This window comes from Gigantopelta aegis, chromosome 4, assembly GCF_016097555.1.
Source record: "Gigantopelta aegis isolate Gae_Host chromosome 4, Gae_host_genome, whole genome shotgun sequence".
In the NCBI taxonomy this organism is placed as follows: domain Eukaryota; kingdom Metazoa; phylum Mollusca; class Gastropoda; order Neomphalida; family Peltospiridae; genus Gigantopelta; species Gigantopelta aegis.
The window spans coordinates 4,660,077-4,672,626 of record NC_054702.1 but is presented as its reverse complement, the minus strand read 5'-3'; the positions used below and the strand labels follow the sequence as shown (position 1 = coordinate 4,672,626).

The 12,550-nt window shown below is 38.1% G+C and overlaps 1 protein-coding gene across 1 annotated transcript in view; it reads left to right on the top strand.

Annotated features, from left to right (window-relative positions):
- The first annotated feature begins 11,545 nt into the window (after positions 1 to 11,545).
- The window catches only part of LOC121372090 (adhesion G-protein coupled receptor D1-like), a 38,038-nt gene continuing 37,033 nt past the window's right edge, over positions 11,546 to 12,550 (top strand). Inside the window, exon 1 of the mRNA XM_041498352.1 lies at positions 11,546 to 11,615. Coding sequence (XP_041354286.1) covers positions 11,546 to 11,615 — 70 coding nt within the window. The remainder of the gene's footprint in view (positions 11,616 to 12,550) is intronic.

Below are 12,550 nucleotides of genomic sequence, written 5' to 3'. Positions count from 1 at the left end.
GCAACTTTAAAAAAATATTCTACAAATCGGGAATGTCTTACAACAGCAGCGAACTCAGCACTGTCTCTTTAAAGTGAAGGCTACGCGGCAGCTGTACCTACTGAATGAATCTAAACATATATAATATTAAAGGCATATCGTCACATACCATCGACCTATTTAATGGCCCAACAAAATATTACCTCAAAATATATATACATTCAATTTGTTCCTAAACAGTACTTTATTCAACTATCTACATAACCAATATATTCCACTAATTAATAATTATTTTATTAATTATGGTGATGATCCATAATTCGAAAACTATGTTTGGGTGATACAATAGCGAGATTTGGTATCCCAAATGAATGTAATTTCCATTCGATATCCAGTTTTAGAGAAATAAGGTCCTTAAATATGTGACAGCGTGCATTTAATGTTTGAGAACTGCATTGTTCAAACAGCCATACTTTGGTATAAAACGAATTATAGCTACGAATTATAGCTACGAAGCCATACATAGAGAACAAATAAACAATTTCGTTAATTTGTAACTGATGGCACACGGACGGCGACATTTTTTCAGGGAGGGGGTGGGTGCAACGTTTGCAAAGGATTTCTACAGTATTCATGAATGGATGCAATGTTTAAAAATGGCACCGATAATTTATTCCAGAAGTATACCAACACATTGTACGTAGTTATTCCCCTAAAACGACCAATATATGCCCTCCACTAAATACAAATAGATCCGGTCTATTAATTTTAGGGGCACTTTGAAATTTGGGGGAGGGGGAGTACATTCCCCATCGCCTACCCTGAATCCTCGTTAGCTGTGTAACAGGTTTGAAAAATGGATTATAGTAGCGAACGTCAACTAAAGACAAACGTGCACACAGTGTATTCTTCAAGGAAGTAATCCACACGCCTCTGTTTTTGAGTAGGGTAAACGATGTGGGACTTTGCCTTTAACCCAATAATATAGTAAGTAAAAAACAAAAACATATAATAATAAATAAATAAATAAATAAATAATAAAAAATTGGTACTACTGCATTGTACTTTAAACGTAAGCTATGCTCAATAATATAACAGCTAAGCGTTTCATTTTGTATTGAACATCTCCTTTTAAAACTATTGACAAATGATGCATGAATTGAATCCAGTTCTAATGTATCTGTGAAAATCACGACTTTCTCTGATGTTAGCACCTTGACCAAATCGTTAAATGTATTTGCCTTAGTATATTTTGCAGTTCGGGCAACTCAGAGTAAACATATGCATATTTGTAAAGCATATGAAAAAAAAACATGTTTTAAATAATGTTTGTTCAATCGTCTTAGAAAGCAGGACCTATGTCTTCATCGTCACCCTAAAGTACCAGGATGTACAACTGCCACTATTATTGCCAATGTTGTTTATGTGAAATCCACGGAATACAATTAAAGTTTTATTACTGGATTATTATTGTTTTATGTTATGTGTGAACCATTCGTTCCAACATTCCAAGCTGTGTTCCTGCTTATTTCAAGCTGGCAGCTAAACATTTAAGGTGGGAAGATCACCACTCAAAGATTTGAAAGCACATACCACGGCGTTTGACCATTTGTGGTGCACTGGTTGAAACGAGAGAAAAAATAAATCAGTTGAATGGATCCACCGAGGTGATTCGATCCTGCGACGCAAACATCTCAGGCAAGCGCTGAACTGATTGAGCTAAATCCCGCCCACTTTTAACTTAACCGTCTGTCAAGAACAGTTGACTTAATGTCGGTAACATAGTTTTTTTTTATTATCCTATAATTTACCCATGATATCCATGTCATAAACCTATGTGATATTTTACTTTATTAACCCGGTTAATAATGGTATGCACATTTGCAAGGTCTCTAGGTAATGTGTTGTTGTGGATGGGTCATTTGCTTACAAGCCAATAAGACCCGTGTACCTGAGCGTAACGTTTTCAAAGATTTGTTTAAAATGCGTGACGTCAAACTAATCTGTGCTAATCGTGATGACGTCATAGTATCGATGGTGGCGACTTCAGTACTGTGATTTATTAAAAAACCCTGAATTAAAATGTTATTTTAGAAGTGTTATAGGATAAATAGAATTCGCTACTCGTGTTTTTTAATATGTAAAATATCAACCTCGTCTAGTTAATCAGTAGTTGTCTCGGCAGAGCCTCGACAAATACCGATTAACATAGACTCGGTTGATATTTTCCGTAGTAAAAAATACTCGTGACGAATCCTCTATATATCAGTGATGTTTTTTTGTCCCTTGGTTTTTATTCATTTCCGCCTTATTTGGGTACTCAGATATTTTCGTACAACAACAATAGCCATTTTCTTTAGTTTTTAATTGTACAAGTAAGTGTAATATTTAACGCTTAACTTTAAAACAATTTTATAAACTCCAATCTAGCACATACGACAGATGTTAACAGTCAGACATTCTTATCATATAATTTACATAAACGTAACTTCAAGGCAAGGTTTTGTTGATCATGATCCAATCATAGAACCACTTTGAGAGACGTTAGAACCACTCAGATAATTTGGAAGTTAAATTACATCAGCATCAATTATTCTACCAGCCTATTAGCCAGCCAGCTGGTGGCATGGTCTTAAGTGTCGAAATTAACGACGACATTCCTCGTCCAAGCTCGTAACCAACAACAAGTATTATTTTCCCATTTGCTTGCTTAATATTGGTAGTAAAAGATAATACATGAACATAAACGAAAAGCAGAGCTTTTAAGCTAATTTGCAAGAAGGCGTGTTTCGCACAGTGCACGTAACAATTCCATTTTGATTCCTTGGTATAGACAGGTGTAATTAGTATGGAACACCTCCACCGGAGGGGAGGGCGGGGCGTAGCCCACTGATAGAGGGCTCGCCTCATACACGGTCGGACAATGATAGATCCCTGTCGGTGGGTCCATTGGGCTATTTCTCGTCCCAGCCAGTGCACCACAACTGGTATATCTCATAATAAATCAATGTGTTCTAGTGTTGTCGTTAAATAAAACAGAAACGGACTTTAAATTAGGTTCACTGAACTCGTATTTGTCTTTAAATATTGGTATACAAATTCAGATCACTATAAATCCTGCATTGCATATAATATAAGTTGTAGAAGCATCACGAGGGGTATATGGCGTTTTATGTACCCTCTGTGTGTTCTGTTACTTCGAGCCGAAGGCGAGGGGTAAATGAGCACACAGAGGGTACATAAAACGCCATATACCCCAAGAGATGCTTCTACAACGAATTTATCTTGCCGACATGTTAAACCATATAGCCAAATAATCAAAATAACGCCAGACAATAATTGTTAACAATTTATTAACGGAGCCGTACCACGCGTACGCGAACGAAACCACTTGCCACTGACAAAAAATAGTTACATCGATAAACGAGTTTTTAACTTCAAATCTTTGTAATACGAAATTATGCAATATTGATTGATTATCAATGTTATTTATAATCTAATTATTGCTTTAGCATTAACTGGGGTGGCTGGAAACTGTTGGAAATTACAGACGGGATATAAGAGAATTTGGCTCCGCCCACAGGGGTATAAGGGATTTGTCCAACGGCAAACAACCAATGAGATTAAATTTTTTTACATGAAGGCGAGATAATGAGTTTTATTAACTTTGTTTTATTTCTTACGAATGATCGATTTGGGGAAAAAAACCCTCTAGCCTGATATGCGGTCGGTCGGTCCTCTAGCTTATATATCGTAACAGCCAGTGCTCCACAACTGATGTAATAAAGACCGTGGCATGTGCTATACTGTCTGTGGGATGTTGTATATATACACGTACACGTACATTCCTTCCCACTGTAGCCACCAGTTCTAGCTAATTGAAGGTATTTGTTGAAATGTTATTTTGTTGAAATGTTATTTTGTTGAAATGATATTTTGTTGACAGTAGACGTGAGTAAGACGTCACGGTGATAAGCTCTGTTTTGTCGATGATAAGGAACATTTTGGAGTTGTTGAGAAGCCGATTTGACATTCTATAGAGAGTGGAAACACAAGTTAGCGGCCCGTCACTCACCGTCTGATAACACTCGTGCGCGGTCGAAAATACTTTCATTACGATCCTAGTTTCACCTGACATGCGCACTGAAATATACTTAAATTCCACCTGACATGCGCTTTGCAAGATAACGTTATCCATTACTTTTAAAGTAAACTGACATCAAAAGTAGGCTAGTAGGTTTATAAAAACAAATAATAACATACTAGTTTTTACAACGTGTTTAGCTTAGCGACGAAACCTTTACAAAGAAGCACTGCCACTGTGTAGCAGACCCTAGACAAAATGGGAACAAGGTGTGTAAACATTATCTCATGCGGTACTTCACCAACAGGGTAAATAGTATCAAGTGACTTAAATATTTTACAGTCTGTATATTGAGTTGGTCTCAAAAGAAGGGAATGTTTGTTTAATGGTACCCCAGCTGTATTTTAAACGAACGATGTTTACAACACCTGACTGAGTGGAAAAGAAGCGTTTTGCCGCCATACATTGTTCTGCTGCCGGTAAAAGCGACCGAACCAAGTTCTTAACCATTGTAATATAAATAGGCTCGATTATTACAGCTTTTTACCGTTAATTTACTAACAATTTTCTTCAATTAAAAACGTGTTGCCAAATTCAGTGTGTTTCTGGTCGTGTTTACAATGTACACCACGGAAATGGTACGTACCTTTGAAACCTTTGAAACATTAGCAAGAGCTGCTATATTTATGCAGTTTGCAACAAACATGACAGCGCACACCACAATCTTAAATATACCAGCTGTGGAGCACTGGGTAGTTAGCAGATATGATGTGTAACGGAGTTGTGTATGATCTATTTGATTAATGACGAGTGCAAGCTATACGATTTTTTGTGATTACAAGACTAATAAAACACACGCACACGCACACAAACAGACGCACGCACGCAGATGCACACGTAGATGCACACGCGCACAAGCACACACACGCATGCAGGCACACACATGCAGACGCACAAACAGACACACTAACATACACACGCACACACACACACACAATAATGAACGATAACAACTACATATTCGATATGTCGATCTTTTGGTAATAAATTATATTAGTAGTACATGATACTAGACTAAATATTTAGATGAGTTTAGCAAACTTGTTTTTGGATGAGTTTGTATCTTCTGCTCCACGGTTTAATACAATTATGCTTTTTCTGTAGCGAGAATTAACACCACTGGTACGTTTCTCCTTAGACAGAACAGTACATACCATAACGTTTGATATATCAGTTGTGGCAGGGGGGAAACCCGAGTCTATGAAGGACGATCCATCCTACTGAGGCGAGCACCCTACCATTGGACCATATCCCACCCTACAACTGCAAGTACAGTAACCACTGGAAGGAAGGAAGTGAGGAAGGAAGGAGGGAAGGAAATGGTTTATTTAACGACTCACTCAGCACAGTTTATTTACGGTTATATGGCGCTAGACCTATGGTTAAGGACCACACAGATATTGAGGGAGGAAACCCGCTGTCGCCACTTCATGGGCTACTCTTTTCGATAAGCAGCAAGGGATCTTTTATATGCACCATCCCACAGACAGGATAGTACATGCCACTGCCTTTGTTATACCAGTTGTGGAGTACTGGTTGGAACAAAATCGGATAACCATTGGAACCAGTGTTAAATTGTTCAAGACCAAGCTACCATTGCTAACATGAAACAAAACGTATATTGTAATATATCGGTGGATGCTTTATTATTATCTAGAGAAGCTAAATATCCTAGAAGCAGAGTAGAAAGTTTGGAAATCAATCGCAGAGTGAGTAGGACCGAACAGTGTATTATCACGCTGTAATTACCAGTCTCCAGCCAGAATGTAATTACAGAACGTCAATGTCAGTTTGATACTATTATTGACCTGTGTACTAATCAAACCAGGGGCTCTACCCTCGAGCACAAGAGCGATCTTCACACGATCGATACCAGTTACTGGGGTGAGAATAGAACTCTTTAAACATACTATCACGTCATCTGCGTTTGCTAATCGAAAAATACAAATACAGTCTTGATAAGGCGTTTAAGAAATCGCGGAGTTTCCGAGAACATGCCAAGAAAATAGTAATACTAAACTAGGCAGGGTAGGTCGGCGTTTCTTTTGTTACTTTATGTTACTGCATTTACCCATACAGACTTGGACTATCTCTCGTCCCAGCCAGTTCACCAAAACTGGTATATCAAAGATCGTGATATGTGCTATCCTGTGTGTGGGTTGGTGTATATAAAAGATACCTTGCTACGAATAGAACACTGTAATGAGTTTACTTTCTAAGACTATATATCAAACTTAGCAAATGTTTGACACCCAATAGCCGATGATTAATAAATCAATGTGCTCTAGCGGTGTCGTTAACATAACAAGCGTTTTATCATCACCCTAAAATATTATGTTCCACCTGCATAGTTTTTTAAAACATCAAAAAAAAATGCGTTGAAAAAAATAAAAAAAATAAAAACAAACAAACAAAACAAAACAAACAAAAAACCCTAGGTTCGGCCAGTTTAACTGCATCCAGCCTTTACGTTTTAAAGTACATTTGCTGGGTGACGTAGAGAGCGAACATACACTAACGATATCGAAAAGAAAAGCAACGTTAATAGTCTAAAATGATAATACAAATATACGAGAGACTCCAGCTTTAAAGGGACATTCCTGACTTTGTTGCAATGCTATAAAGTTTCCGGCTAATAAAACCTTTTTTAATTGTTAGAATGACAATTTACTTACATTTCCTTGTCCAGAATATCTATATCTGTATATCCAATGTGTTTTTGGTCCCCCAAATGTTCGTAGTAGCTCAATATGCATTTTTGCCAAATATTTGTTCGTACGTATCAATTTATTTTTCCCTTCAACCGTCAAATAAAGTCTATGTTTAGACGGCGGATTCCCTTCGACTTGTCATGCATTTGAAGCGCATCACGTGACCTTTTTGTGACGTAGAGCACATGTAAATACCATGCTGCCTGGTCATTTCGTACCCTAGTCATTTCGTACCATTGCAAAAAGTCATTTCGTACCTTAGTTATTTCGTACCATTGTGAGAAGTCTTTCCATACCATAGTCATTTCATACCAGTATATAAAAAACGAATCGACCATAGCATAAAAGCAGTGTTTTTTTTGTTTTGTTTTTTAAATTTACTTTGACAGTTTGAAAATCAGAACACATTATTGTGCAGCATATCGTTATTGATTTACCATAACACCTGTCAACTGTTATTTCCATTTTACCTGACAAGAGTCGTATTTGGTATGTACTACTAACGGCCAACTTCGATGTTTTCTGAAATTGGCTCCAATTGACCAAAGTGTGTTTTTTTTACATTCATAATTAATAAATATGCTAATAATAATAATAAATAAATAAATAAATATGAACAATTTTTTTCAGTTACCAGCTGAAATGGTCGAATATTACTTATTATCTTATTTGTTTAAGAAATAAACAATAACAACCACTGAAAACATTGACTACCCTATCGATTACCAAATCAGCCAATTGCTCATGTTTATTACTTATACACAATGACAATATGTTTTTTGTTTTTGCTGATCAGAAACGCCCTTAAATTAACAACAAATTTGTTTCAGTGTATGGTACGAAATGACTTGATCTTTTTTTAGGGACAAAATTAAATATTTAATGATTTATAAAATCAGTTGTAGGTGGTGTTTGCATCTTATATACCTAATTAGATTGGGTACGATATGACTTTTAATTTTGCAATGGTACGAAAGGACCAAATTAGGTACGAAATGGCTATGGTACAAAAGAACCAAGCTACGAAATGACTATGGTACGAAAGGACCAAGGTACGAAGTGACTAGCAACTGGCCGAAACGACCAGATACTCATAAAATTGCACCATCACAGTATTATGAGTATAATGCTTGGGTTGGGGCGAGTTGACTAATGGCCAAAGTTCCGATCTTTCCAACATCTATAGATCTCTATAGCTATAAGTACAAGTGACCCTAACCTTAAATGCTAGAACGATCAGAAGGCTTGCCAAGCCGAAGGCAATAGAAAAGAGACAAGATCAAAAAGTTATTGAAGTTGAAAAAAAGAAGAAAAAAAAAGAACATTATTATGAAATCTTGGAATTGTTATCGGCATCATTTCTACTTGTTTCTTTTAAAATGCATCCATTCGTATCGCTTAGTTTAAAGAAAAAAAATTTGTAATACTACTGACTTGTAGGAAACAAATGGAAAGTCGTTGGTAATCAATGCAAAACATCAGTATTAAAAAATAAATAATATTAAAAACGTGCTTTCCATACGGTTCGTCCACTGGACAATTCGTCCACGGACGATTGGTCCACTCGATGACTGCATTTTTTTCATACATATTAATAGTTATTTCTTTGACATTGTAATCGTTTCTTAACATTATTTTGTGGTATACTATAACCAAAAAAGTAAAATAGAGTTAGAATTCAACATTAATATCCATTTTTTATTAACTGTTTGTATTCATTATCATGCCCCGGAAGATTCGTCCACTGACGATTCGTCCACTCGCTCGTACATTATCTCGCATGTCACGATGTGGTAAATAGGTAATGCAAGCCTCCGCGTCGGAAGACTCGTTTCACGGACTGCGATTTTGTGTTTCCGTTGACTGGTGATCGCATTGAGTCAGTTTTGTCGGAATCGAACGAAAGGATCGACGATCTCTCCCCCCCCCCCCCCCACCACCTCCCCATAAAACAAACAAAAAACACACACAAAAAACGCGCACTTACTGAAATGTGCATCTGCTAGATCGAGGAACTTTCTCGGATTGAATCATTGCTAAAACTAGGTTGTAGAATCGAACTTTTTGTTGAACTTTGGAGTAATCATCCATCAACAATCGGAGAAGTTGGGTCATAACCCCTACCCCCCCCCCCCCCCCCCCCTATGAAAATCTCAACGGATTTACACGATTTGGAAAAACGGCCCTTAGAGACCCAGAAAAATCGGAAAATCCGGCATATGCCGGAAAACTTTCACCCATGAAAATGTACTGGGGAAATAAAAACCCAGTGGACGAATCGTCCGGAGCTGATTTTTTGTAGTGGACGAATCGTCTCGAGTTCCTCAGTGGACGAATTTTCAGTGGACGAATCGTCCGTGGACAAATTGTCCAGTGGACGAATCGACTGCATCCCAAAAACGTGTTGAATATTGCATTGTGGGAAATTTGTGTTCTCGTCATCACTGCGACCTCTGACCTTCACCTTTCCGCGAGGATTTCAAATAATCGTGTCATGGGGAATCCCGAAAGTATTGTTCTATGTAAGTATTTCAATTTCGCACTTTTCATTGATTTTTTTACACAAATGTATTACAGGTGAGTTTACTAATCCATATTACTGTCTATTTTATTAGCTTTAAAGTCAGGAATGTCCCTTTAATACTAAGCTATGATTTCTACGACTGAACATACGTTTAAACTGCACATCGCCAATATCAGTGTTTCAATGACGTTTCAATACCGGTACTGCTACCTTCAAATCTAAAAAAGAAAGAAAAAAAAGCACAACCATACCAGCGTGCTTCCTGTATTGAACTTTTAATACTCAACCACGTGGACTTTACAACCTACAAAACAACTTGTGTTGGCGACCTTGCAGGCGGCTATTATGGACTTCTTGAGGCCAATGTTTTCGCCTTGTGTGTCTATTGTTACCAGAGGGAATGGGGAGGAAGACTCGAGTGTTCCATCAGCCGCGAATCATGTCAAGTGCCAGTCACAAATGAGACAAATTGGCAAGAAAACCGAGCCCGCGGTACTGGGGAGCATAGTCTGGGGCAAAGACCACTGTGTCTACGTCTTCGTAATACATACGTACACGTGACGTCATTCTATTGTTCTGACTACATCTTATTTTTCAGGTCTGGATTCGAACTCACTACTGACAGAATGTGTACATTTTAAACAAATACAACGCTTTAGCTCACGGGTTAACTGGGGGTTTTCTCGTTCAAGCCAGTGCACCACAACTGGTCAAACGTCGTGATATGTGCTTTCCTGTCTGTGGGAATGTGCATATAAAATCTCCTTTGCTGAATTAGGAAACATGTAGCGGCTTTCCTCTGCTTACTACCAGTCAATAGCCGATGATCAATAAATAAATGTGCTCTAGTGCTGTTGTTAAACAAACAAACTTTAAACTTTCAATGAACTTGTAATTTAAGCTTTATAAACCTGTGACCTGATTCAACAATCTAATTAAAATTAGCTCCACTATTACATGTGGATCTAACAGCAGCCAGTTGGAGCTCATGACCACCAATCAAAACCTTACTTGCAGAATCATGCAAGTGATTAAAAAAATAATTTCAAAACATTCCGAATTATCCTGAGGGTATACATGTTTCGTATGAATTACGAATGCCTTAAAACATGTTTTATTTTATAAAATAAATAATTTGTAATGTAAAACTGAAGACTGATTTAGTTGGGGGTTTTTTTTTTTTTTTTTATAAATAAATAAATAATTTTTAATGTAAAATTGAAGACCGATAACCCATCCCGTACGTATTGGTATGGTTCGCTGTACTGCGGCCACTAAAATAGACTCGCCCGATATTTTTAGAATTTGTATGCTCCCAAATAACGTTATAAAAGGCGAAGTGTGATTGGTCAATATTTAAATTATTATTTAGAGACGAAATGTTACCTGGACATTGGAGACTACGCAGTGTTGTTAGCAATCTGATTAAAATTAGTTCTACTGGTCTAAATAAGGCATTCGTAATTCACATGAAACATATCGTATACCCTCAGGATAACTGGGAATGTTTTCAAATTATTTTCAAATCACTGGCATGATTCTGCAAGTAAGGTTTTGATTGGTGGACATGAGCTCCAACTGGCTGCTTTTGGATCCACATGTAATAGTGGAGCTAATTTTAATTAGATTGCCTGATTCAATAAATGCTTGCAACTTTACGATATCGTTTTACAATGCTAAACGATTTGCAAAGACGACACGATGTTGCTTTACGCCTTAGTCGCAAATGCACCGTACGTGGGTAAGATGCCCGTACGATGTGTGTTCTTGACGATATCCTACGAATATCCTACGGGCATCGGTGACATCCTACGGACAACGTTGATGTTTGGCCGATTTTGGGGCATCGTACGGTCATCGGAAACTTATAATGCAGAATGATAATGTTTTGAAGACCGTACGATTTTTTAAATCAGAAACCCACCGCAGACATATCGTAGAGGCACCCTGCAGCCTTGAGGTGACCTTGCGGTATCTAGAGACATCGCAGGGAGGCCACACGATGCCCCTACGTTGTCGGGACAACGTACAGGCATCGCACGGTGACCTTACGGTGGCCATAAGGTCGACTTACGATGGCCATAAGGTCGACTTACGATGCCCTTACGATGTTCTTAAGATTGTATGGCCCCCCAAAAATGTGTCAGCCCATAGGGTCCCCGTAAACACACCGTATCTAATGTAACCATGGCAAATATTTTTGGGATAACTCTACGATTCTTTACCGATGTCGCGGACGCCAGGACGCCAGGATGCCGTACGGTTACACACAAAAAAAACACACACACACACACACACGCGCGCGCGCGCCGCACGGTGACCGGTGCATTTGTGGCTGAGGCATAAAAGAGCTAAAGAGAGTTTTCCAAGTTCATACGGAATACAACGAAGATTGTCGAATACTACTATTACTCGTTTAGAACATTCCATCCACTGCTGATAATGTACTAGCCGAATCGTTAGATCCGAAAGGATACTGTTGTTTGGGGTTATTAATTTTGTAATTGAAATTTTAACAATTTTTTTATTTATAATATTCAAAATAGTATTTAGACAAATTAATGAATAATAGATTAAGTTGGAGAATGTAGTTGAAAGTGTTGTACCGACCTCGGTGGCACAGTGGTTAAGCCATCGGACTACAGGCTGGTAGGTACAGGGTTCGCAGCCCGGTACCGGCTCCAATCCAGAGCAAGTTCTTAAGGGATCAATGGGTAGGTGTAAGGCCACTACACCTTCTTGTCTCTCACTAACCACTAACCAACTAACAACTAATCCACTGTCCTGGACAGACAGCCCAGATAGCTGAGGTGTGTGCCCAGGACAGCGTACTTGAACCTTAATTGGATATAAGCACGAAAATAAGGTGAAATGAAATAAAAGTGTTGATACTTGAAAACGTATTAAATCTCCACTTCCTCGTACATTCTCCACTACCTGACTGCACGTTGTGCATGTATCAGCCACAATATAGGGTCGATTATTTGCAAAAGTGATTATTTCCCGAGCTTCAGAATATCTCCTTCTCAGCTGCAAACTGAATTTAAAGTGCTAATTTAAGAACAGACAATTGATTGACCTGAAGCCGCTGATACTTGAGTGGGCTTATGCTCTGCAAGGTTGCATTACATTCGCAGCCATTTCGACATTGTTCGGAAATGTAAACAGAAATTTAACACTAAGTGCACACAG